The sequence below is a fragment of the Fundulus heteroclitus genome, chromosome 11 (genome assembly GCF_011125445.2).
Source record: "Fundulus heteroclitus isolate FHET01 chromosome 11, MU-UCD_Fhet_4.1, whole genome shotgun sequence".
NCBI classification, from domain to species: domain Eukaryota; kingdom Metazoa; phylum Chordata; class Actinopteri; order Cyprinodontiformes; family Fundulidae; genus Fundulus; species Fundulus heteroclitus.
In genome coordinates this window covers 13,895,806-13,923,783 of record NC_046371.1, presented here as the reverse complement: position 1 = coordinate 13,923,783, position 27,978 = coordinate 13,895,806, and the positions used below count along the sequence as shown (strand labels likewise).

General features: G+C 36.1%; 1 protein-coding gene across 1 annotated transcript; it reads left to right on the top strand.

Moving 5' to 3' along the window:
* Positions 1-47: 47 nt before the first annotated feature.
* On the top strand, positions 48-27,952 carry lars1b (leucyl-tRNA synthetase 1b). Its single transcript, XM_036142891.1, has 32 exons — positions 48-174; positions 435-556; positions 2,126-2,213; positions 3,722-3,802; positions 5,326-5,463; positions 5,733-5,894; positions 6,042-6,154; positions 6,928-6,991; positions 7,209-7,297; positions 7,575-7,800; positions 8,854-8,941; positions 9,843-9,919; positions 10,090-10,143; positions 10,252-10,392; positions 10,887-10,964; positions 11,099-11,184; positions 11,943-12,008; positions 12,237-12,319; positions 13,974-14,112; positions 14,487-14,699; positions 16,070-16,127; positions 16,657-16,720; positions 17,831-18,014; positions 18,416-18,506; positions 19,738-19,878; positions 20,593-20,733; positions 22,859-22,969; positions 23,127-23,237; positions 24,690-24,794; positions 25,683-25,778; positions 25,970-26,102; positions 27,180-27,952. Exons 1-32 carry the CDS (start codon positions 169-171, stop codon positions 27,383-27,385), a joined length of 3,555 nt encoding a protein of 1,184 aa, XP_035998784.1. The 5' UTR covers positions 48-168; the 3' UTR covers positions 27,386-27,952.
* Positions 27,953-27,978: the final 26 nt, after the last annotated feature.

Below are 27,978 nucleotides of genomic sequence, written 5' to 3'. Positions count from 1 at the left end.
AGTTAATACGTCGTGCGGACTACATTTCCCAGAAAGCCTTACGGAAAGTCGATTATAGGTGTCATCATCCAGACACCGGTGGCGTGGGCTTCCCTTCTAACAGGAGCATTTCTTTCATTTCCTCTCTTTAAACAACATAAAATCAAATTGTTATCAAATTTCGAAGAAATGACGGTAGGTTCTAAGCATATATTTGCTGCGCTTCAGAGCGGTTTATACTTCTGGAGAGTAAATTAATACACTTTCCATCTTTTTGTGTGAACTTACTTTAGCTATAAGCTACTTTAGCTAGCACGAGCTTTTAGAGCCACCTGCAGAAATCCGTCCTTTATTATGCCAAAAAAATGTAAACAACTTTCACATCGTTAGCTGTTAGATTTTTAGATTGTTGTTAATTGACACGGTTGATAAATTTCGTTAACCTTGTGTCCAAGGAACGCAAAGGAACAGCCAAGTTGGACTACTTGAGAAAGATTGAATTGGAAATCCAGGAGAAATGGGAGAAGGAGAAAGCGTTTGAGAGTGACGCTCCGTCAACTATTGGAGAAACGTCAAAGTAAGTATCTGTGGTCATTCACGTTTAGTTCGGCTCGAAAATCTGTTGGCTTATGTAGGAAAGCGGATCCCATATGCTTTATGCTCGCCACTAAAAGTTAGAAAAACAGTTTTGCAGGTATTTATCTTACAGTGATGGATTTGTTGTCATGATTTTATCCTGATTCCTCTGAGAACTGACCACAGAGAATATTTGAACGAGTAAAAACAAATGAATAGGGATATCAGCAGCATTCTCTAAACGACTTGTCAAAAACAAACCATTTCTTCCCATAGAAAAGTTGAAACAATTTTAAATAAAACCAATAAAACTTAAATTGCTGTAATTTTATTTAATGGCAAGTTTCAGACTTCTCATTACCCTTTAAATCTGTTTTTGAAACCTTTGCTTAATTTTCAGTATTTTCCTTCAGATGTTGTAAAACCCTCAACAGTCAGGAATAACTTTTCCCTTTTTTTCCCTGTCAGTTTAATGTTTTGTAATAGTCCCTTTATTCAGCCAAAATTTCCTGTTTTTTACTATAAAATATGCTCATATGCTATGCTATCATATAAAAATGCCAACCGGAAATATTTTGGTTTGAAAGCGTCTGCCTATGTTTTGGTAATTAGATCTTGTCATCAGCTTGATTAGAATTTAATTTCTCAATAGAAGCATAAAATCAGCAGCAAAGAGACATTTTTTTTATCAGACAAGCTTTGCTTTGCCCTGTGTATTCACTGTCCACAAATGGTAGAGGTTAGGGTTTTTGACATCCCACTCACAATGTTATCAGACCACGCTTTTTTTTTTTTTTTAACATCGTCAGAGTTTTAATCTGAGTTTATTTTAGATATTGTTGTTCATCTACGTTTGTTGTGTGGTGTGGTGAAAACAAAATGCATTGAAATGTACAGAGAGAACGGCACCTCCTACAATTATCTTTTAGACAACAAAACCAAATGTACATTTCTACTTATTTGTTGTCAAACACAAAAAAAGCAAACCAACTTGTATTTCAGTTTAATATTTTGTATTTTTGGACAAAAATCAAATAATCACCTCTTTGTTTTTAATTCTGTTACTATATCTGGGGAGCACATCCCATTTGCCAAAACGGCACAGAACAAAAAGTATTGCTGTTTACATCCTTATTTAAAATGAAGCATCAATTTTAGACAAAACGCTTTTGTTGCAAAATATGATCAAATCGGGACCTTCCATGTGCTCATGCTTCAAATCAATTCACTGTTTCAAATATTGGTAATTGAAGGCATTAACTAGCAGAGTATTTGGAGAAAAAAAGGGTGTGTGTGTGGGGTGTGTGAAATCAACTGGTATTCTGGTACATCAAGGGTTTCTTAGACCAACTCTTGAAATATAAGTCCCGGCTGTGCCACAAGCATAAATGCAAATTAAAAATCTGTTATTAAAGGGATGCCACAGCCAGTAACTTAGTAACCAGTCAAGGGATTGAAGCACAAACAACAACAGACTCATTGATAGTAACAAACCTACAATGTAAGGCTTATTCTGGGTGATATCAGGTATTTATTCCTCCATAATTCTACAACTTTGTTTTCTTTTCAGCAAAAACAAGTACTTTGTCACCTTCCCTTATCCATACATGAATGGTCGATTGCATCTTGGCCATACCTTCAGCTTGTCAAAGTGTGAGGTAAGTTGGATAGTCAAATGAATACAGAAAGAATGAATTCCTTTTCTTGTATTGTGCATATACCAAAACCAATAAATGGAAAGGCTTGATGGTGTGTCTGGGAATTTTTTAAGATGCTACGTTAGGCATGGTTATTGGTGTTGATTTACAGGGTTTTAAAACGTTACAGTTTCAAAACCTCAATGGTTTTATATGCTATTCCTAAGGCATCGACACGTTTACCTCAATCACTAGAGAGACGAATTGGGCTGGTTGTAAAAATGTTACAAATAACAAAGTACAGACAGAGTGGAAACTAAAGGTAACGTGGGTAGTCGCACTGATAATGTGTAGCACTCTCTGTTCTGCACATTCAATCTGGGCCTGCGTCCTCCTGCGCTGCCATGTTGGTTCAGCTGTGGGTTTAAAGTCAGAGCGATACAACGTGGATTCCCGTGTGTCTGTGAACGCACAAATACCACAAGAATTCATCTTGCAGACAAGGTTAAATTAAAGGAGCTTTACCCAACACTTGACTTTGTCATAATAAAAACAATATTATGTTTTTGGTTTCATTATTTTTTTTGTCAATTTATTTGAAATAAAATATTTTATTAGGCATGTGAAACAAAGTTAACCTCTTGGAATTACATTGTGTGCAGCTTTTAAAAGTCCGTCTTACTAGTACATAGGGCTGAGCGATAAATTGATTTTATCGATTAATTCAAATTTACAATTTATGAAGATAGGCACCAGCAACCCCCCGACCCCTTGAGGGATTAAGCGGGTCAGAAAATGGATGGATGGATGGATGGATGGATATTATTTTTGCCAATGCACTCATTGGGCTTCCATGAAGCGAATAGCATGCAATGCTGAATATGGGTTTAGGGAAAAAAAATTTTTTTCTTAACCATAATACGAAGCACGTTAATTTATTCGTTTACTTATTTTTTTTAAATAAGTAATTTTTTTTAAGTTAGTTTGAAGTTACGCTAGTGCAGTGAAGCCTGTTCTTAGCTCATTATGTAATGTGTTGATGAAGCGTCTCAGTCATCCAGGTCATGCTCAATCCAACAAATTGTTTAAAAATAAAACAACTGGACTTGTATTTTGAAGCTGAAGATGTTTCATTTCCCATCCAGAGAATCAAGAAAGCTTCCTAGATGGGAAATGAAACGTCTTCGGCTTCAAAATACAAGTCCAATTGTTTTATTTTCAACGTTTATTTGGACTCATGGTGTTAGGCTGTAGGAGAGAAAATCACTGTAACTTTAGGGTTTAAACAAATAAGACTCCTGGGTTTAATTTGATTTTAAATGGAGAATAGTAGTACCGTTCATGAAATTGTGCTGTTCTTAAAAACGTGTGTGTGTATATATATATATATATATATATATATATATATATAAGCATTACATAAAAAATACTCCAGACTATTTAAACTCTGTGTCTTTAGTAACTGATGATTTATCAAAGATCGTATTCTCTTTCCTCTGAGCTTCTCTTGTTCTGATTTGTTCATGCAGTTTGCTGTTGGCTACCAGTCTCTGAAGGGGAAGAAATGCCTCTTCCCATTTGGACTGCACTGCACAGGAATGCCAATAAAGGTTGGCGTCTTAGTTTTATTTTCCTTGCTGTTTATTATAATGCAGTTTCTGTATTTGCTTTAACTTCAAACAATAAAAAAGTGTTTTGAGGTCGGATGACCCCCTTCTACTATCTAATGGGCTCAACTTCTGTCTTTTATTGGAGTGTTGATACAACCAAGATGCTCCACAGGAAATATCTCCTACTTGTAGCCATGAAACTGCATAACTCACTGCTGCTATACACTGGAATTTTTACGACAGGTTGCTAAATTAAAATAGGATAGTGTTTTATTTATTCCATGTAGCATTGCCTCTACTTAAATCTGATTAGAGAAATGTTTTGTTTAAATTTTTTTGTTTTTGCTTTTTTAAAGAGTTTTCAATTTTATTTATTTAAAGCCCTGTATTTCAAATATACATAAAAAAAGATATAGTGTAATAATCTAAATTTACCCTGGTGTTAATAAAAGTTTCAGATTTATTCTCATGAATCAAACACTAAATCTCTGAGTAATAAAACAAAAAAGGTTCATACCAGAAATAATCAAAAATGAATGAGATGGAGAAGGTTTTCTCATTATTTGTCAAAAGAAGATACAAACTTGTATTTATAGATAGCTGAACTTCCTGAATGGTTTTTAATGAAGAAGTGATGCTAGTTAGTGATTGACCAAATAGATGTGCACTTTAGAGTTTAAGGTGTGCAGACGCTACGGATTTTCATGCTGACCAAATTGTTTAATTCATTCATTTGCACAAAAGGTGTTTGGAGACAAATTTCACTGGCCATATGTTTAGATTTCCTCAGTTTGTCAATTTAGCTTCTGTTTTCAGGGACTCGTTTAATCAGAATGGATGTTCTAATGTCCACAGAGCGTTTTAATAATAATTGACTTTGAGAAACTGGGATTGATAACGATGATACTTCTCCCAGATCAACAGCTCTTATATTAAGAAAACTCCCCATGAAAGCTCTGATGGATGACTAATTTTGTCTCAGTGCGTGGGCTATCGATTAATAAAACGCCAGCAAAAGCATTTTAAAGATTCTCAGCAAATTAAAGGCAATTTCAGTTAATGACGGACACCATTCAGTGTTTCCCATTTGATTTAAAGGTTCAAAGGCTGTTTTTTTTTTCCCCTTTTCCTGTTGATTACATTAAAACTAAAGTAAATTTGGCTTCTGTTAATCCTCATGTTTTATAGATGTATTAAATGCTACTGCATTATTTGAAACATCTAAACCTTATATCTTAGAAGAACACCTTTAAAAAAAAAAAAATTAATTTAAGAAAACAATCACCAATGTGCTGCTCACTTTTACTACTGAATAACTGAATAGAGGGTTTTATTAAAGAAAACTGGGGCAACATCACATTCACTTTCCTGTTCCATTATTTCTACACAAATCAGTCATTGATATGATATTCAGTTCTATCAACAAATATGCTCAAAACGGCCCATAAGCAATATGTCGCCTGTTTTATCAGTATATCGCCTTTCTTTCAGAAGTTTCTAAATCAAATTTTTGAATCCATCAGGCATGTGCAGACAAGTTAAAGAGAGAGATGGAGCTCTATGGAAACCCTCCCCAGTTTCCAGAGGAGGATGAAGAAGAGAAGGAGAAACCTAAGGCTTCTGATGAAATCATCATCAAGGACAAAGCAAAGGGCAAGAAGGTTAGGATCATCTGACGGTTGCAATCATTTCCAAATGAAAATTGTATTTTTGGTATTAAAATTGAAAAGAGGGATAAAGAATAAAAAACGTAATTTGCCCAAACAGAGCTATATTGTATACTTGCTTCAGATTCTCTCTAGATAGATAGATAGATAGATAGATAGATAGATCGATAGATGTATGCAACAGTCCTGTCTTCAAAATAAAAAACAAACCAATGACTTTCTATGTACAGTGTTTTTACTCACTTTGAATATTTCTTTGTCAGAGCAAAGCGGTGGCCAAATCTGGATCCTCCACGTACCAGTGGGACATCATGAGGTCTTTAGGGCTGAACGACAACGAAATTTCTAAATTTGCCAATGCAGAACACTGGCTGGAGTATTTCCCTCCACTGGCAATCAAAGACCTCAAACAAATGGGAGTCAAGGTGACTAAGCATACAAAACTATTGCTTATGTCTGCGTCTCACTGCTTTATTTATGCTCAGAGTTATCAGCTTTATTTGTAAGTCCTGACATAAAAGTGCTTTTGGAGCTTTTTGTGACTTTGGGCTAAATTCTGGATCATTCCATAGGTGGATTGGAGGCGTTCTTTCATCACCACAGATGTGAACCCCTTCTACGACTCTTTCGTCAGGTGGCATTTTCTGACACTGAAAGAGAGGAAGAAGATCAAGTTTGGCAAAAGGTGAATTTTTTTTAATCAAGTTTGAATAATCGTACCCTTCAGATGCAATACAAACTGGTGCCCTTTTTATTTCTTGCCATCAGCATCAGTAGAGAATAACAATGCCCAGCTCCTTCCATTTTTTTTTTCAAAGTCGGTCAGGTTACAACCAGAAACGTCAATGTATTTTACTGGGATTTGAAAATTTAGGGCAACACAAGAGAGCGTATAGTTATGAAGTGGAAGGAAATTAATACATTGTTTTCACAATGTTTCACAGTGAAAAATCTTAGTGTGGAGTGCATTTTATGTTTGACCCTCTGTTCTCTGATACCCCTGAAAAAAGTTCTAACTTACCAAGACACGGCTGTCCTTTAAACCTAAGAGGCTGCATACAGAGAACATTAATTGGAGAAGTAGCCAAGAGTGTGGCGGTAACAGTTGTGGAGATACAGAGATTTACAACTCAGGTGGGAGAATCTGTTGACAGGATTGTGCACTCCACTAACCTGGCCTCAATTCAAATGGACACAAACCCCAGATATTTTGTTGTTTAAAAAAATGGAAAACCATGCACCCAAAAATATCGGTGTAGTTCAAGGGGCGTTGATACTTTTGCAAGGCCCCTGTATTTTGCTATTCTGTACCGTTGTCCTTTTTCATCAAGTGAATGCTAAATCAATGACATATTATCTATGAAAGATGAATGATTGCAGCTAACTGCACATCATTCAGTTTATTGTTTATGCGTGGTTGAATGTTGTTTGGTATGAACCTTGTTTACTTCTCTGCAGGTATACCATCTACTCTCCTAAGGATGGACAGCCGTGCATGGATCATGACAGGCAAACCGGAGAGGTACTCGTATCTAGCTTAACGAATTAGCAAACACAAAATTCAAAATGCTGTAGGGTCCATGAACAATGTACATTCACTTTATTTTAATTTAAAATATTCTGCTAAATGTGCCTGTGATCCCATGTAATGTTTTTTCTATTCAAAAGATATTAAGTATAGACTGATTCCGCTGTATAATTAAAGTGCTGCACTTAAGTTTAATTTCTCTCATTTGCAGGGAGTGGGACCTCAGGAGTACACACTCATCAAGATGAAGATTGTTGAGCCTTACACGGCAAAATTTAAATCCAAAGTGTTTTATAGCAGGTAAAAAAGCATGACCACAGATTTATTCCCAATGATGTTTATTTATTTATTTTTTCCTAAGTTTTTAAGCTCATCATCTCACTTATCTCCTTTGGCAAAATTGTTTGCTTGGGTATAATTGCATGGCTCCTTCCATCTTCAGATTTATATATTTTTTTTCTCTTTAATACTATGTAAAAAAATAAATAATAATAATGAAGTTGAATTGGCTGAAAATACCAGTTCTTCTCTAAGAAAGTAGGTCAGGCTTTGATGCTTGCTTTCCTCCCCCCCACAGTGGCATGAAAGGCAAAAACATCTTCCTGGTTGCTGCAACCTTGAGACCGGAAACCATGTTCGGTCAGACCAACTGCTGGGTGAGACCAGACATGAAGTACGTCGCCTTTGAAACATCCAGCGGAGACGTCTTCATCTCCACCAGGAGGTCCGCCAGAAACATGTCCTTCCAGGGCTTCACCAAGGAGAATGGAGTGGTGCCAGTGATCATGGAAATACTGGGACAGGTAGAGAGTCTGCCAATGTTTTACTCGCATGCAAGCACAAGTGAACCAAAATAATGATCAAAAATCTTGATAAATAAGTGAGAAGACAGGATACTGTGTCGACAGGTCGCCAGTCAGATTTGCATTTTGATCTGAGAAATAAAGGATTTAATTAAGAACCAAGCCTCATTTTCATGGCATTTATACAGGTTCTAGATCAAAATAACTGCAGCACTTTGAGGAGAAGCTGCAATGGACTTACCTGATTATACACTTACTCAGAGTAAAAAAAAAATTCTTGGTGGGTGAAGAGAAGAAAGTTTGAAATGATCAAAAGACAACCTGTGATAAGCGCAGAGTGACCGATTTCAGGCTATTCAGACTCATTCTATACTACATTCACAGAGAATTTAGCTCGTTGTCAGAGTGACATTTTCTATCACCGCTCAGACGGTGCACAAATTGGACTCATCCATTCAGTGTGATGTAGATCTGACTGGTGTTAAAATGCTGTGAAAAAACCACAAGCCTATGCTTTAGAGCTGCAAACAACCCTTCCAGAAAGATTGTGGAAAGGGTTAGGGCTCAGCCTGTCACTGGGACCTATAAAAAAAAAAAATGTAAGCGCCTGAAACCGGTTTATTGTTGTTGGGGGAACTGAAACGCGAACATTATTTTCACTTTATCCACTACCAGCTCCTTCATCATGGGACAGTTTTTTTTTTTTTTTTTTGGAGGGGGATTGTAAAACAGGGATTTCAACAGCTGAAAAAGTTGTCTTCAGTAACTGTAATGAAACTTACTGTGTATGTTGTAGGTTAAGTTTGGTTATTAGGTCTTTCATTTGGCTCATAAATTGTAACCAATGTTCTTGAAAGTATCTTAGTCTTAAACTTAGTGAAACTGTTTGTAAATGTAAACACATTAATCTAAAGTATCATCTTTATTTGATGTCTAAAAATGTTTAACTTTTGTTATTGTTGTCTGTTGTATTCTTCTTTAAACATAAGAAAGGACTTGGTTCTTAAAGGAAGTTATAAGTTATACCTAAAATGGCATATCTTCTCTGTCTAGGATATCCTTGGCTGTGCCCTAAGTGCTCCTCTGACCTCCTACAAGATCATCTATGCTTTGCCAATGCTCACCATTAAGGAGGACAAGGGTATGAGTCCTTCACTATTAAACTTGTATAGCTCTCCACTGCAGTGATTTATGAACATCTGTTTGCCAGTGTTCCTTACAAAAGTACAGATCTTATATTTGAGCGTTTTTTTCCTGTATCCATCCATCACTAATCTGATTTGATCTTCAAAAGCTAATTGAAATATTTACATCGTTATGACACTTTTCTAGAACTCTAATATTGGCATTTCAGCTGTATTGAGTTTAATTTTCCTTTTTTTGGAAAGTTTTTTTTTTTTCTTGCAGTGTTGAATGGGTAAATATTGAGATTTCAAGCATTTTGAGTTATTAATCAGCTTAAGGATTTAATTTATTTGTATCGAATAAAGAGGGATCAGACTACAGACTCCACAACAGTCGACTTTTTAGTTCGTGGCTATAACAGAACAAAGTGTGGAATTTGTTGAGGGGTAGGAATACTTTTTATGAATTTGTAGTTGAACTTGCACCCCAAATAGTTAGTTTGTTGAAGATATTTCCTTTTTTTTGGCATCTGTTGCTAAAACGCCACTCTTTGCTCCTAAGTAATTCTTTGTCCTGTTGATGAATTTCTGTAAATATTCATAAGCTGAATTTCTGAATCACTAAACTGAAATGTCACAATATCCATATGAATAATAATGAATCTTTCACGCTCAATCTGTCGTCTTGTCTTGAAGGGTTATGGAGTGTAATGAGCAGCAGTAAATGAGATCATGTTTGTGTGTCCTTTTTTCACCGTTCGTTTGTTTGCTCCAGTTCTCGTTGCACAGCAGATAATGAAATGTGGCAGCATGGGGGCATTTATTAGATTTGGAACCAAGTGGAATGAATTAAATTAGTTTTTGTTTGTGTGCATTTCCATGCATTTTTTTATTTTATTTTTTTTGTCTTCTCTGCAGGTACTGGGGTTGTTACCAGCGTGCCATCTGATGCTCCTGATGACATCGCTGCTCTCAGGGACATCAAAAAGAAACAGGTGACATAGCAGACACAAACTTCCACTCTCTAACAACTACGGGCATCTTTCTTTTCTTAAGTAGTGTGTTCTGAGCAATCTGTGCAGTATTTAGTTAGTCTTCTGGTAACATTAGTCACACGCTTAATGGAAATTAGAATTATTAATCAGTATTGTTGCATTTCTTACAGGCTCTAAGGGAAAAATATGGAATTGAGGATAAGATGGTGTTGCCGTTTGAGCCGGTAAGCAAGTCTTTTAAGTCAACTTGGCTTCACTTGCACTAAACGCACGTGTTTAATGGCAGTTTCTGTGTATCATTATTTATTTTTATTATTCTGTTTGCACCTCAGGTTCCCATCATTGAAATCCCAGGCTATGGAAACCTTTCAGCCCCTCTTGTCTGTGATGAACTGAAGATCCAGAGCCAGAATGACAAAGAGAAACTCGCTGAAGCCAAAGAGAAGGTTTACCTGAAAGGATTTTATGAAGGGGTGAGTTTCAAACGGCTACATACGACCAATCCTCCTGTGGATTTCACTTTAAATTTGTAACGTTGCTTTATAACTTGCAGAAACGTAGCAACATGGAGTGAGCATAAAATCAATTTGCTATGTTGAAGTATCCATTTCTTTCAACTACTTTGATTACATTTCGAGCTGAAAAATCAGAAAGCAGGCTGAATTTATAATTTTTTGTTTATGAAGATCTTTTTTTTTTCTTTCTTATCATTAAAAGACTCATAGTTTTACCTTGGTTTTTAATAATCATGTGGATGTTTATTTTATGCCAGTTGTATGTTTATTGTTTTTTATGCTGTTTATATTTGTGTGTTTTTTTTTGTACAGCACTTTGGTCTCTGTGTGTTTAAAGTGTTTTATAAATAAAGTTGGATTGGAGATATGGCTCACTTATTGCTGTGAGAAGTTTTAGACCGATGAAACTTCAGAAATAGAAATAAGCTTCTGTGAATGACTGTTCCTCTCAGATCATGCTAGTTGAGGGCTACAAGGGGCAGAAGGTCCAAGATGTCAAGAAACCGATCCAGAAGATGATGGTTGAGAAGGTAAAACATTAACTTAACCCTGGTTTAGTTGTTCTTTTCTCCGTGCACAGATGTTAGTGCAGGCATTCTATGTCTTTATGTTATCCACATTTTGATTTGTAGTTTTCATTTTGTCTGATGCTCATCTTTCACAGGGTGAGGCCCTGATTTACATGGAGCCTGAGAAACAGGTCATGTCACGTTCAGCTGATGAGTGTGTGGTGGCGCTCTGTGACCAGTGGTGAGCGTCTTGGAAATCCTCATTATATAAAAATGTGTTTGGTTTTTAAAATATCACAATAGTTTTTTCTATTGTGATATTTCTATTTAACCCTTTATACAGACTCTCATTGACATCCAGGATCTCATTTAAAAGAGAGACCTGTTTGATAAAAATAAATATCCAAAAATACAATCCAAATAATTAAAATAAATATACAAAAATACAATACAAATATTTAATAACATTTGACACAAATTTCAAAAGCTAATTATAATATGACCTAAAAACGAGCAAGTTTTGTAGGACGATTTCTTTTTCTTACAGAAAATGGAAATAAAAATGTTGACATTGTCGAATAAGTTCTGTTATAACTAGAAAAAAAAAAAATCCTACAGCACATTCTATGATTAAATACAGGTGTAATACTGGTCTCTGTGAAAAGTATAACTTTTTTCATAGGCTTGAGAGGGAATAAAGAATTAATCAATAAAATCTATTGAGTTTTTTTTTTCACTACTTATTCAACAGATTGTTTTGCCATTTTTGCCCCTCTGCTTTTAATGGAGTGTCACTGAGAGTCCAATACTGCTTCACTTAGTTGGAATGAACTCAGATTTTATTTGTTCTAATTATCAGTTTTGAATTTACAGCTGCGATAAAATTTGAATTTATATGGTTCATTCATTCAGGATACAACCATTTGAAGAATGTTATATTTGTGTTTTGCTTCAGTTTCTGAAAAATTAACTGCAACTATCGTTTTGGTATTTGGACAGGTATCTGGACTACGGGGATGCCCAGTGGAAACAGCAGGCCAATGAAGCCCTCAAGACACTGGAAACGTGAGAAGATGACCTCAGAATAACATTTTTTTGTTTGTGGACTTCTTCTTCCTGCCGTGTTTGTAGGGCTCTTGTAATAGCTCAGAAATGTTTGTTTGGTGTAATGGAAATATATTTAGATACATCTTTATTTTATTTTTTTGTTTAATCTGCTATGAACATTGGAAAAAATCAACAAAAAATTTAAATTACAAAATTTTTTACATACTCTCTCTTACAAAATTATAGGTTTTGTGAGGAGACGAGGAGAAACTTTGAAGCAACTTTAGCCTGGCTACAGGAGCATGCCTGCTCTCGCACCTACGGGCTTGGTAAGTAGATCAAGTCAAGTTTATTTATAGCACATTTTAGAAACAAGGTAGTTCAAAGTTATTTTCCCCATGAAAACATAAAAATGTCCCAAACTGATCAAAATGGTCACTGGTAACAAACATTAAATTGTATCAGGTGAAAACATCAATACACACCAAATATGTTTGTCAGTGTTACTGTCACTGTTATTATGGGTCAAAAGCGACTCTAAACAGCTGGGTTTTCAGTCTTGATTTAAAGGAACTCTGCATTTTGGCTGTTTTGCAGTTTTCTGGAAGTTTGTTCCAGATTTGTGGAGCATAGGAACTAAATGCAGCAGCAATGTACAATTAGTGCATAATAATGTATTAAAACCCCTTTTGTTTAGTTCTTCTGTTTTAAAATATGGTTCTGCTTTTTATCTTTTTCACCTAATTTTACAACCATCTAAAAGATTTTGGAGAAACGGTACTTAAATACTGACAGCTAAAAATCTCCAACTGCTATTTGTATACAGTTTTTTGTCTATAGATGGAGACAGAGGACTGCTTATATGGCATCTAGCAGTAGCCTGTGTTCATGTAAGAATCAATGTAGTATGGAGCCAGTTTGGTGTTAATTGCAGGCCAGAGCAGTACAGTTCTATTTGGCTCTGACATCCAAAAAATGTACCTGCATTTAGCCTGCCTAAACAAAATGTTGAACGGATCGTACTTCCTTGTAGATTCAAATATAACGTCATATTCAAAGCACTTTCGCTGAGAAAAAGGAAAAAAAATATGATGATATTTGAAAATTGTGATCCCAGCTAGAGTTTTATTCAAGAGAGAAAAATGCATTTGCCATAGGAAAAAAAGTGCCCCTAAATTCAGACTAAATCACATCAAAATCCTGCACTCCAATTGTTGCAATAACCTGGTTAGTTGTTTTTGTTTTTACTCTGAACCAGCAGGGTGGTCTTCACTACTAGTAAGTATAAATTCTAAGGCTTGCAAATATTTTGCTTTCCTTATGTTAAAGCTTGGAAAAACCTTGAAAGTAGGCGGGGACGACATGCGACAAAAATGCTATTTAGCAACCTTTATTGCTATAACAAAGTCAAAAATTCTTAAAATGTATTTTTGCCAAAAAATATGTACCTCAATAAGGCTAGAGCTTAACAACCTCAAACAGTGCTATAAAAATAACATTTTCATTCAGTTGTATTTTTAAATATAAATACAGCAGTTATTGATGCTCTGGGAAAATAGGTCAAAATGCTTAAAAATAACCCCATTCATACAATATTTTGGGCTGCAAACATCTTTTAGTTTCTTGTTAATATGACTAACTAATAATGTTTCACATAGTAATGGTAACTGATGCGATTGTTGCTCATCCCTGCTTGTAACACATGAGCCATGAGGATATAAAACCCAGGTTATCTGTTAAAATTGCTCTTTAGGGATGACTTTTTGGTTTTTGTCTTCTGGCAAGACCAAATTGCATTTTTAAAGATTTACACACTCAAACAAAACTTTGATAGACAAAGATTTATATTGTCTCAGCATAAATCCAAAGCCCTGGACCAAATTTACCAAAAACGTTTAATCAATACCTTGTGCTGGTAATTTTGCATGTATCTTGGTTGTCTGGATGCTGTCGGTGTGTGACTGTGTCCCCCGGTTACCATAGGAACTCGGCTGCCTTGGGACGAGCAGTGGCTGATCGAGTCTTTATCGGACTCCACGATCTATATGGCTTACTACACTGTAGCCCACCTCCTCCAGGGAGGTGTGCTGAACGGACAAGGAAACTCTCCACTGGGCATCAAGTAAGAATCCACCACACACAGACTTGCTCTTGAAGCAAATATTGAACATGAACCTGTTCTTGTCTGCTTTCTCCCTTTTTTGTCTCCTTCTCTTGTTTCTGCTTTCAAACAACAAGAAACTTCATACCTGGGCATTAGGAAATATTCTTTAAAAATATTTTCCCAAACAACAAAATGATACCAAAATGACAAATAAAATTATGCTGTATTCCACAAATTTAGGTTAAACTGAAAAGTGCTGCGAGCAGCTAAATGCATTGTTTCTCACTAGAAAACCGAACTGTTTAAAGCCCACAGTCACACCTGCCATTTAATGCACATACGCCCAGTATTTTGTTCTTCCTGGCCTTAACCATATTTTCCTTTTTTGACAGGCCAGAGCAGATGACCAGAGAGGTGTGGGACTTCATCTTCTTTAAGTCATCTCCGTTCCCCAAGACTGACATTCCCAAGGAGCACCTACAGAGGCTGAGGAGGGAGTTTGAGTACTGGTATCCTGTAGATGTCCGTGTGTCTGGAAAGGATCTTGTGCCTAACCACCTGTCCTACTATCTCTACAACCATGTAGCCATGTGGCCCAAAGACAGGTGAGTTTTCCACGTATGAGCTGCTGGTATAAAATGAAAGAGTTGTTTAGCCAAAAAATGGAAATGAATATAGTGCCTTGCAAAAAAGGCTCCTGCAAATTCAACTTTTTATCACATTTTGACACATTAAAACTTAAACTATTTTGATAGATCAATATCCACCCCATTCTAAAGTCTTCTAATATATCGGATTCTCCGCTAGGATTTCTCTTTGTTTAGCTTCATCCATCTTCCCATCAATTCTGACCGGCTTCTCTGTCTCTGCTGAAGAAAAGTGTCTCCATAGCATAATGCTGTCTCCACCATAGGTTCATGGTGGGCATGATGTGTTCAGAATTATGTCTCTCCCACATGGCTCATGGCAAACTTTAAACGGGACTACTAATCTCCGTCCACACTGGCCTTTTCTCTGCCTCTCTTCCATAAAGGCCATGTTTGTGGAGAGCATGACTAATAGTTGTACTATAAACAGATAGTCATGTGAAGGGACTCAATTTTATTTAAGAATATCAGAGCAAAAATACAAATGAATGCCACCTTTTTGAAATTAATATAATTTTCTTCCACCTCGCTAGTATGCTGTACTCTGTGTTGGACTATCATATGAAATACCAGTAAAACCCACTAAAATGGTTGTAAGGTGTCCAAATATAAAAAGTGTATATGTAGACAGCTACCAATGTGATTCTCTCTTTTTTATTTAAATATTAAAGATATTTACAGATTTTTGCTTTTTGCACCGCATTTTTAATATCTAAAACCCTGCTGCGATTGGCTGGACATCAATCAGTTGTGCAATAGTTGACCGATGTGCAAAACGTACAGCTTTTATGGACTTATTTATTTTTATAAATTTATATAATTTATACATATACTTGTACCTGCCCTTAGGGCTATAGCAAGAATATCTTCTTTTGTGTGATTAAAGTTGCTGTCCATGGTGCTGGACAAACTCAAATTTACAATCTGTAAAGAAAACCAAACACGGTTGGTCATATTACGGTGGATGGGAAGTCATAGTTCTTAGCCAAGACCTGTACCTGTTACAACCGTTCCAGTTTAAACCTTAGTGATGTGTTCTTAGAACATGTTTGATTTTGTATCTGTGTAAATCTTTACACTATGCAACGTAAGTTAAGTATTTCCCTTGTGATCCTTCTGCTGAAAACATTTAAGTCCTGTTAAGAGAAGTCTGTTTCAGGATTATAGGGCCTTTACTGATACCCAGAGTCCTGGATCTGAATAGGATTTGACTTGTAATTGTTTTTGTGTTTGTTTTTTATTTTAAATCAATATGTCAGACACTGCTCTCCGCCATCAGCACAATGACATTAATGAAATATATGTTTTTTTTCTTTTCTTTTTTACAGTGGGAAGTGGCCACAAGCAGTTCGAGCAAACGGACATCTGCTCCTTAACTCAGAAAAGGTAAATCAAGCATTGGGAGCTTAAAATATTATTATTTATTTTTTCATTAATTTCTTTTATTTATTTCTATTCATTTCAGTATACATTGCAGTTAAGACACTGACATGTAAACAGAAAAAAGATCATTAATTTTAGCACTTTTTTTTCTTTTTGAAAGCTATTTTTTTGTGACCTGATTAAATGAAATCTGTAAACATTTATTTTAGTTAAATTCAACATTTCAATTATTTACAGACCTTTGGTTTCTCTGTTTTTGTTCTTACTATTTGTCAAAATTATATTTTGTTTTCTGACTGAAACTGAAAGTATTTTGTAATTATTGTATTTATGATTTTTTTTTTTGTATTTATGATGCTATTTAGATTGTTTTTCAGTAATACTGCCTTAATTTGTACCTTTTTTGTCGTTTTAAACTGACAATCTCCAGGGTTCTGATTAGATATGTTTCTTTTGAAGCAATCAGGAAAAACTTTTAAAACAATGTTACTCCCCACATCTGTTTTATTTTCTATTATTTGTCTTTTACCAGATGTCCAAGTCAACAGGAAACTTCCTCACTCTCAGCCAAGCGATCAGCAAATTCTCAGCTGATGGTAAAGCCAGTTTGTTGATCTCTCCTGTTTTCTTTTTGCTTCTTACACGTCATCTTTCTTCACTGTTTACTTCTTATTTTTTTCTATTGCTGATGTTTTATTGTACCAAAGTGATACATTACAAGTATGTGTTTTCACTACTAAGGCCATTCTGGTGGATTATGTTGTAAACATCTTCTGTCAAACTGGTAGCTGCTATTAAACGTGAAAATACATATATTCTAGGGCTACAATTAGTTACTCTAGGCTGTTTTAATCAGCTTTATTGTTTAGAATATTATTATGGTAGGGTATGTGGTTAGAATATGCTTTGTTTAGCATATCCTTCTAAAACCTTTAAGAGAAACACAAATAATGCTTAAAACATCCTGTTTCTCAGGTCTAACTAATGCTCTTTTGTCATTCTTTAGTCAGATTGTTGAAGTGTGTCCTAAATTATCATACATCTACACAAAGTGCACTCTAGAAAGGCTGACTTCAAAATCAACTATTTATGGAAATAAAAAAGTGAACATATTTTGCAGATGTCATATGACCAATAACAATCAAAGTAGAGATGTTCTTTCTTGATAATCCAAGAATACATTTGGCTATTAATGTCTTTCTGCACCGGGATAAAAATGTGACTCACCCTTAAAATCTGCCTGCTTTTTAATCCTAATAATTTGATACGGATCATCTACTATTTTTTTTTCTTTTCTAAAGTAATATCAAACTTTTTTAGGCTGGATAATAGGTTAGCTTGTTTGCTTTGTTTGTATTAACTGCTGCATGCAAAACTTTGACTATCTTTGTATAGTGTTTGAGTGAAATATTTGTTATATATATATATATATATATATATATATATATATATATATATATCTCAATCAACACTTGGCATAAATATTGCTGCTATGGCAGATTATTTCCATTTCCCTACCATTTGACACACTGGAAAAACCCCACCCCTGACAGCGCTTCTGTAACAATCCTGCATTGTGTAAAGTTTTTGTATGGTTTGTGCATTAAACATTTGTTTTAAACAAACCATTTGTCAAACTACATAACCTAAAACCTTCTTGATTTTCACCCTGTTCTATGGATTTTGCACCTCCTTCTTCCCTTCAGGTATGCGTCTGGCTCTAGCTGATGCTGGAGACACAGTGGAAGACGCCAACTTTGTAGAGACCATGGCCGACGCAGGCATTCTTCGCCTTTACACGTGGGTAGAGTGGGTGAAGGAGATGATTGCCAACCAGAACAACCTGAGGACGGGGCCAGCGGACACATTCAACGACCGTGTGTTTGCCAGGTATGTGGGAAAATTTTATTTTATTAATTAAATGTTTAATCAGGTGTGTCTTCTTGGCAATCTTATGACAATACTTAGAAGAAGTGTGATTTTTATTTATTTTTTATTTATTATTTTTTTATTTCCATCTTTAATTATTTTTAACTTGATTAAAATTTGGGTTAAATATTTCTGATTCAGTAATACATATTTCATTCCTTGCTTTTGGCTATAATAAGTAGTTACAGACACTTCCTGCCCAGTGAGAAATGCAGAGTCCTAGGTCTCAAAGGACTCTTTAATATGTCCTGGAAGTGCTGAATTAAATTAGCTTTTCATCTCCAGAGCCACAGCTCAGCTACTCTATGTATCTTTACATGATATGAACTTTACAGACAAACAAATGTTATCTTTTTATCCAGCGAAATGAATTCAGGCATCTTGAAGACAGAGCAACATTATGAGAGGATGATGTACAAGGAGGCCCTGAAGAGCGGCTTTTTTGAGTTCCAGGTAAATACCTTAATATTCTGGGTAAGATAAGAAGAGAAAATGGCACATACTATTATTTCTTTCTTAAAAGTTTAGGATTAAGGTGCACAGTTTTTATTTGGATGAAAATGGTGTTCAGATCTCTCCAGGGTCTGTTTGTGAAAATCTATTTTTGTGTTATGTGGCCAATATATTGATACATACCTTTAGGTGTTACACAAAGAACCTCATAGAGGTGCAGTAATTAGTTTTGCTGATTGAGTGATTTCTCTTTAAGAACTGTATTTGAAGGCATTCAAGCTGTGAAACAGACTTGTAAAACAAGATGGCGGCCCTGCCATTGTAAACAATGAAAATATAATAAAATGTTTGCTGCTAGTGGTATCACACTAAGAAGAGGCTTCACTGCACTTGTGTAACTTCAAAACAACTTAAAAATAAGTGAGTAAATTAAAGTGCATCATATGGTTAAAAAAAAAAGTTTTGTCTCTACAGTATTTTGACAATATACATAAACATATATTCAGCATTGCATGGAAGCCCAATAAGGACATTTGCAAATTAAAATCCCATATTTAAAAAAAAATGTATTCTTAAAAAGTTGTAAATTTGAACTAATCAATGGAATGGATTTATTGCCCAGCCCTACTTTGTATATCCTTTTTTTTCTGTTTTTCTTTCTTTTTTAGTTTTTGAATATCTTACCAATACTAATATTAGTTTATTTTAAGTCTTCTTTTTTCAGTTACAGCTTCCAAAGCAAACAGGATTTCTTTCAGAGCTAAATACAGTTATGATTTTTTGTTTTGGGTGGATCTCTAATTAAATGTGAGTGAGCAATTACCCTGTCTGAGATATTTGTTATTCGTAAGTAGTTCTAAATACTTCTGCAATATCATCAAAGAATCGCCCATGATATTCTTGGTTGAAATAAAAAAAAAAGGGAGTTGTGCAACAAGACGATACCTCTGTTTACATGTTTTTTCACTATTGTGTGGAGATGAATCATGCCTGGAAATCTGTCGGATGGACAAATGATTGAAGAACCTGAAGCAAGCCGTTGATGTGTTTTATATGCCAAAGTACACACTGTCTCTTACAGATATGTTTCTCTACTTTGACCTTTTTATGTCTGAATACTTTATCAGGCATGGCTGTTTACCTTGGACAGTATTTTTGTTGTTGTTAAAGCATCATGCATCTTGTAATTGATGTGGATGACTTTAAAACTATGATCATGTTTTTGTTTTAGGCGGCTAAAGACAAGTATCGTGAGCTGGCTATTGAAGGCATGCACAGAGAGCTTGTCTTCCAGTTCATAGAGAGACAGACACTGCTGCTGGCCCCCATCTGTCCACACCTCTGTGAATACACATGGAGTCTACTGGGCAAGGTATGCAACATTACATTTTGGTACTTCTCTGCTGTTAGTTCTCACAGTGCACTTTCAGGGTAGTAATCTGGCTTTGATTCTCTCCTCCCATCTACCTTTCCGGCTTTTTCGTGCGGTAGACTTTTACCTACAACAGGGAAATTCAGGCGACAAAAACATGTCACTGTAATTTGTTCATTCATGAAGAACGCCACCTGGGATCAGGAAGCTTAAACTTCCTGGCTCATGTTGGCCTGCCGCAGCACTGGATCCCACTGCTCATTTACTGGTGTGAAACGGCTACTGACAAGTTCCCAGTGGTGAAATACAGCTCTGCCGGGAGCCCGTCTCCACACCGAGCCTTTCCCTCTACAGCATGAAACAAGTGCACACACTGTTACGTGCTTCCAGTAGCGGCGTGCTGGAGCCAGGAATATTTTTAACACTCAAATTTATGAATATGAAGGAGTGCTGCTGAGCTGGAGATATGTTTTCCCAGCTGTTGCTTAGCAACAACAAAATAACCCCCCCCCCCTCAACTACCTTTATTTTCCTCTCGTCCTGTGCTGGGTACCAAAAGCTGAAATCCTGTGTTTATTTGACGCGTGCTGAAGCAAAGCTGGTGCCTGCTAGTGATGTTCCGAAAGTAATGGGGACTTCTGATTGTGTAACTGATGAGACTTTTTTTTGTTTCCACTTCTAAGCTGTCACTCCTCCCCTGTTTCCCTCTGACAGACGGGTTCTCTGATGAAGGCCTCGTGGCCCGTGGCCGGCCCAGTCGATGAGATTCTGATTCGTTCCTCCCAGTACCTGATGGAAACCGCGCACGACCTGCGATTGAGACTAAAGGCATACATGCTCCCTCCCAAAAACAAGGTACGTACAACACGTCCACAGCAGGGTTTCCGTGTGCTCCTAAAATATCTTAAATTTAACTCAGTTATATTTCCCAAAAAGTCTTTAAATACATTCTTAGTTATGCTTTATATTTCCTAAATCTATATGCTCATTCTTCCGTTGCTTCTTTAACAAACTTTTGTTTTTATACTTTTAAGAAAACATTTTTAGAAGAGAACTCTCCTTAGTTGCATTTATTATTTCTGGGCCTTTTTGTACTCTTGTCTGGTGAATTCTGGTTATCGTTTGACAAAATTACAAAAGATTTCCCTCAAACTGGCTTTGTGCAGTTTGTTTAAGGAATTAAACTGCAAAACATCTTGTTATGGTAGCTAACATTATACATTTGTTATTATTAATGAAATTGTGTTATATGATTCTGGTAGGCCCTAAATTAAAATAACGGAGATCTTATAGTGTTTAAATTTTTTTATTTGAATGTATAGTTGACGATGTCTTTCGGCTTTGAGTTATGGGGGGATTATCTTATCTATTGGTTGTCCTGCATGTTAATCATTGTGACGAACCCACCTAATACTAGTTTTACACATGCTGTCTGTGCATGCGCATTTTTAGTGTTTATGTATCAAGTTAGCTTTGATTTAAGTCGTTCATTGTAGCTCCGCTGCTTTCACTTGATACTTTGAAAATGGCTGAGAGTAGCAAGAAGAAAACAAGTTTAAGAGAAGAGGAAGGCATCAGAAGAAAGAAATAAGACCAGAGTGTATTTGGGAGATCATTTCACGCGATCCCCCTGTGGAGTGGAAGAGAAGGTGGGATGGTCTTGTGAATGCGTAGTTATTCAAAAAGGGACTTGGGCGTTTCTTTCCTACATTTCTGGAAAAATAGTCCATTATATCTCTAACTTTCTAAAACTTGCGTGAACCCTGTTGCATGTTCTTTACAATGCAACTACAATAGCTTTTCATTGTGGGAGTGGAGATCAATTTTAGAATTTTCATAGTTTTATTTATTTTATTTTTTTCATGAAAACCAAATATTTTGTGTTCAAAAACCCCAATAAAGAAACTGGAGGCTGAGTGTTTTTTATTCTCTCTGTCCGCAGAATTTTCACAGTTTAACGATGGTTGGATGTGAGGCATAAAATTAATACATAGAAAATGGATTAGACTCCAGACTAAAGATACCTTCTTTTAATGTTCTTTTTTTTTAAACACAGATTTCTTTACATTTTGACCAAAACATGTCTTTTACAAGTTTTAACTGGTTTCAGAAGCAAAATCAAAAGGAAATAAATGCTTTTTTTCCCCTCCCTTTGTGCGCCGTCCCTGACTTGCAGCAGTCGTAGATTATTGATGTCGAGCTTCCTACAGCATCTGTTATCCTTTTTAGATAAACTCGGTGTTTAGTCTAATTGTGTTTGCGGTGGGAAGGTTTGTCTGTCTGTTGATAGTTTAGCAGTTCAATAAGTGGATTTTAGCAGCCCAGAGAAAAACAAAACTAGTATTGACAATATCTAAGCGAGACGATATCTTTGATTCCCAGGCCTCTTGTTATCGATTTGCAACAAATGTTTCGTTGGTATAGGGTCAGGACTGGAGGAGGTTGGGAAAAGAAGGAAAAAAGCAGGAAAAGGCTGTCTTTAATTCTTTTTAAATGTTTTTTTAATGTTTTAGTCTGTGTTAGAAGGTCGACATGTTTGATAAGAGATTTTGTATTAATCTAGAAAGACCCAACCTGTAATTTTAGGAATATTTTAAAACAGGCAAAATTAGCTGTCATAAAAAAACTGTGTCTATAGTAAATTATGTGCAAATAAATTGCTGCTGCAAAATGCTATTGCAGCTTTATCTAAATTTTATTGCTATTATTAACCCCACCCACCTAAAAAAAAAAAAAAAAAAAAAAAAGAAAAAACATCATGACTCATTTATTAGAAACTACCATGTTGGGCTTCACAGCTGCCATGTAAATTAAATTCACAGATTACAGACTGAGGATCATGAAAATACATAATAAAAAAAAAAATATTATTCAGAGGTTATATTTCATTGCAACCAACTTTTTTGTTTGTGGACCGAACATGAATCAATCACATCTAAAAGGTTTTTATTCTAAAAAAACATTTCTTTTTCTTTTTTAGAAAGGTGAAACGAAGCCCCCAACCAAGCCCTCCCACTGCACTATTTATGTGGCTAAGAGCTACCCCTCATGGCAGCACAGTGCCTTATCTCTGCTCGGCAAGCACTACAAGGTAAGAAAACAAAAACTTGCATTTTTATGTGTTTTGTTTTTTTGTTAAAAAGCAATGCAAATCAATGCTGGGACTCTTTCAGCTGTCCTACTCATTTTTTTTTGTTCACAGTCGCCTTTTGTTTAAATTAGTAGCACCTCTTTGTGTTTGTGACCAGAACAACAACGGGAAACTTCCCGACAACAAAGTCATCGCCAACGAGCTGGGAGCCCTGCCTGAGCTGAAGAAGTACATGAAGAGAGTTATGCCATTTGTCGCCATGATTAAGGTACTAATTATCAGTTTAAAGGAGCATTGCGCAAGTTTTAAGGTTATATATATTTTTTTTTCTTTCCCATACATGGCCTTACAATTGCCCAATGTGTAAAATTAGTTTCCCTCTGCTTACCACAGTTGCCTCTATAGACTCCATTAGTCATCCTCTGGACGTGCGCGTATCACGCACACACGGGCAACTGGATCACAAAAGACCAGTCACAAGTGCAGCTCAAACCCCAACTTCAATATTGAGAACTTTCTTACCTCAGAAGACATTACACCTCTAAGCAAAAGACCTTTGCAGTGGCAGATGTGCATCCTCTTCTCCAATGCATGTGCACCATATTGGTGTTATTTCAACTTGTCACAGGGGGGTGTGGGGGTGACTTCTACAAAAACGCTGCAACGTGCGATATGCTCTTTTAAGGGTCGCCTTGGAGATGCACCGATCAGACTTTTTCCTGCCAAATATCAACTTTTCATTCTTATTTCCAGCTGTCTTAAGGCCTTATACATGTAATGTGGAAAGAATGTGCTGCATGTTTTTTGACAGATTGAATCCTCTTGCGATGAAAAAATTTATTCCCATTAATGCATCATAACTAACCTTTTTTTTTATTTATTTATTTTTTCTAAGTAAAAATAAAGCATTAGAATTAAATCAGATTTATTGTTCAGTTCAGTAATTCTTTTATTTTCACAAGGGTATAAATGAACAAACAGTAGAATTTAGATTTGGTGTTTGTATAAATGCAAACCACCATTAACAGGTTACAAGTACCTCCTGTTTTTGTTTTTTGTTTTTTTTTGTTTTTTTGGAAAAGCCTTTAAGTCGAAATTACATTTATTTTATATAAATGTTCTTTCCATGCAAGCTGGTTTCATTACTGTTTGTTTTTTAAACTCCTTATCCACGCTACATTGCGGCTCTGCAAGCAGAACATACTAGATTCATCTCTTTCCTTGCGCCTCACCGAAAAGCTGCTTTCATTCTTTTAAACATTGAAATTGTTCAATATTCAAAACGAAAAACATTTTGAAACTGCACGTGTTTTCTCTGTCATCTCATAGAATATATATTCAGTTAGTCTAAAGCAGGTAATAATGATACTGATCAAAGGCATTTCTCTTTAAAAATTGATGAGCTGTTTCTCTTAGGTGCTTTAGTCTTTATTCAAGTGATCAAACAGAATGAACCTGGTGATATTTAAGATGAGCTTCTTTAATAATTTATGTCCTTTAAGCTGATCTTGCAGATCAGCGTAATCGTCAATTTTTTTAAAAACAATTTATTTTGCTCAAAAATGCCAAAATCAACGTGGCAATGGGTTACATATAATGTACATTAATAGTAAAATGGCATATTTCCTTTTAATAACTTTCTGCAGCTGTGTTTTTAAATAATTCTAGCAATAAATAGTTATTGTCTACTTACTTTTTGAGTTGTCTTTGTGTTTTTTAGGAGAACCTGGAGAAGAATGGAGCCAGGGTCTTGGATCTAGAGCTGGAGTTTGATGAGCGGGCAGTTCTCATGGAGAACCTGGTCTACTTGACTAATTCTCTGGAGGTCTGTGACTTAGCACTTTCAGGTCTAACACAAACAAAACGCTGTGTGTATCTGCCAACAATGCTTTAAGGTTTTGTCAATCGTAAGCGTAAGCATTGTTTCTCCAAAACGTCCTAATACTGCCAAATAATAAACCCGCTATAATGGGTAGTATTGCTTTTTACAAACTGGCACAAATTTACAAACCTGACACGAATCTTCCATTTTTGCACATCAAAGTAAACTTGTTAATCTAATGCTTGTTAACAACAAAAAAGATCAACCAACCCATAATTTGTGTTCATTTTCAAGCACTGGATTTTTTGTGATTTGTTTCGTGCTGCACAAACCGGTGGTTAGATGAGAGTCCCATCAGTGATACTTCATTGAGGATAGAATGGTCAGCTGAGAAGAGGTGTGGATGGGTAAATGACTTCAGTTTGTTGCCATAAAATGGCTTCTGCTGAACTCAGATCACTTGGGAGTTGTTTCTTTATAGGTAATAAAGTGGCCTTAGATTGCTTCCGGCCTTTGTACTTGGCTAAAAGAAGGTAATATGCAGAGGTCAGATTCTTCCATGCTCAGAAAATGCATCAGGCAATGGTGTAAAAAAAACAAAACAGATTACATGATTTTTATATTTTCTCGAGTCCATCCTTGCTCAGTATTCCTCTTTCCAACTATTTTTTTTCCCAGGCCGTTTATGCTCAAAAATACGCATAATATGTAATATTCTGGTGTAAGGCTGGATGGTAAGTCTAGGATCACTGATGGATTCCAGCTAACACCGGCAGTCTGGACCAGTGGGCAGAGCAAACACACGCAAAACATTTAGCTGCACACCATTGTGGATTGTACTGCTCAGATGTTTACTGATGGGTTTTCCCCCCCGTTTCCTTCCCCTAACAGTTGGAGCAGATTGATGTCTTATTTGCATCAGAGGCTGATGACAAAGTGAAGGAGGACTGTTGCCCTGGGAAGCCGTTCAGTGTCTTCAGATCAGAGGTAAACGCTCCTTTGCTGTGATGGATGCTTAAAGAAAATTGACTTTCAGACCAATTGTTTTTGCATATGTTCCGAGTGTGAGCGGATCCTTTTCTTCTGTCCATCTGTAGGTTTGTGTGCATTATGGATCATGTGTTTATGTCGGTGATCAACAAGATTAATTAAACAAAAAACCTGTTGTGCCTTTCCAGCCTGGAGTGTCCGTGTCTCTGGTCAACCCTCAACCAGCCAACGGCCTGTTTTCCACTAAGGTTGAAATCCGACAGGGGGACAGCAAAGACACCGTCGTCCGTCGGCTAGCCAAAGTCAACAGGCTCATAAAAGGTTGGTAGCGCGGATTATATAACGGGATTTTTGAAACCCAAAAAGGTCTCCTTATAAGGCTGGATTTTTAGAGAGGGTAAAAGCATTCACTCTGTTTAGATAAAATAGTCTCTAAACTGCGAGTCACATTGGAGTTGTGTTGATTCATATTTTTAGTTTTGTCGCTTGCATCTCTTGGTGGCTAAATTCAGATGCATGTTGCAAATCTGTCTTGGAAATGTCTTTTTTTTCCCCTTTTCTTTCATTTTTTTTGGCCGTTGCCATCTGCCAGTAGAGAAATGTAGAAAACATTCACTAGTCTTTTGACCTTTTTTGCAATCCAAACTGTAGCTAGATGCATGCTGATTGCTGTAATTACCCCTGAGAAGGGCCTACAGCTTGGAAGTCCAGCTGTTACAAATTAAGTTAGATTAGGTCAAATGAAGCTCGAATAACATTTACAAATTTTATTATACTGCATTAGTTTGGGTTTCATAATTTATTCTTTATGTTTTTACCACCAGCCTGCCAGAGACTGCAGATAACAATTAGCCTTTATGGCTAAATCTGGCATGTTTAGACGATGGACTAAAATACACACTTTTAAAGTAATGAAAATACTAGAAATGTGCTAACTGTGATTGGCAGGTCGGATACTGAAAAATCAAAATTGTTATTTTCCTATTCATTAAATGCATCAAAGCTAGGAACGCTCCCCTGCAATCTCTATTTTATAAGCAGTTCTTTTTTTAAAAGTATGATACCACAGGTTTCTGTTATGTCCAACTTTTTATTCCTTTATGTCTTGGTTTTAATGGGGACTGGCCACCTATTCAGGGTTGATAAATGGATGGATGGTATCTATTGTAGCACACCACTTCAAGACTGGCTGGGAAAAAATCCGGCCCTTAAAAATTAACTATCATTTATTCCCCCAATCATTCTACGATCACATTCTATTGTATCTCACTTCCTTTCATGTATTGCCTCTTTTAAACTGTATTTTCTTCATTTCTTTTTGCTCTTTTTCTGTCATGTTTTTTTATTTTCTTATTCTGCCTACCCCACTGACTCTTAATTACTTGACCACACCACTAGATCTGTCCAGAGTGAAGCTGATGAGGTATGAGGACCCCATGCTAGGACCACGCCGGGTGCCCATCCTGGGACAAGAGGAGAAAGGCAAGCTGCCCATCTCCAGCAAATCTGTGTTCAACATAAATCTGGACGAGAAGAAGGTCACTCTGGCTGACAACGGCCTCACTGTAGACGTTGGAGACACTCTGGTTTATCTGATCCAATAATGTACAATAGGCCGTCTCACAGGCACAAAGGAGCAGGTTCAGCAGTCTCTTTGTAAAATTTTCAAATATATACTGACCTGTTACAGTAAAAGAAAAAGGCATTTTGAGCCAGACGGCACAAAAAAAAACGCCTTTCCTTTACATTTGATTAGTGGACACCTACAGTTAATTTGAAATGTTAGTTAAATAACTGCTGAAATTGTACCGTAACAGAACTCCTGTGTGCTGTTAAATAGTCTTTCTTTTTTTTTTTTTTTTTATAAGATTCAAGTTTGCCATTTTTGTATATGGCCGATCCTGATATTTAGAATTTTTAGGCTTTCAAATGGATCTGTACTGAACAAACATCTACCACCACCTCACCTGTGTTCGTCGTCGGACTGCACCTGCTGGGCTCTGAATGCCTGATGATGTCATATAAATGGAAATGTGTCTGGTATTATTTTATTCATCAAATATGAGGCCTATCTTGTCTCTTCAGCTTGTTGGACAGCTTTTATGTTTTCTAGCTGTCAGCTGTGCTTGTCTGGATTTTCCACAAAAATAAAACGTATTAAATATTCATAATTTGTTTGCCTCGCCTCTTGTTTATA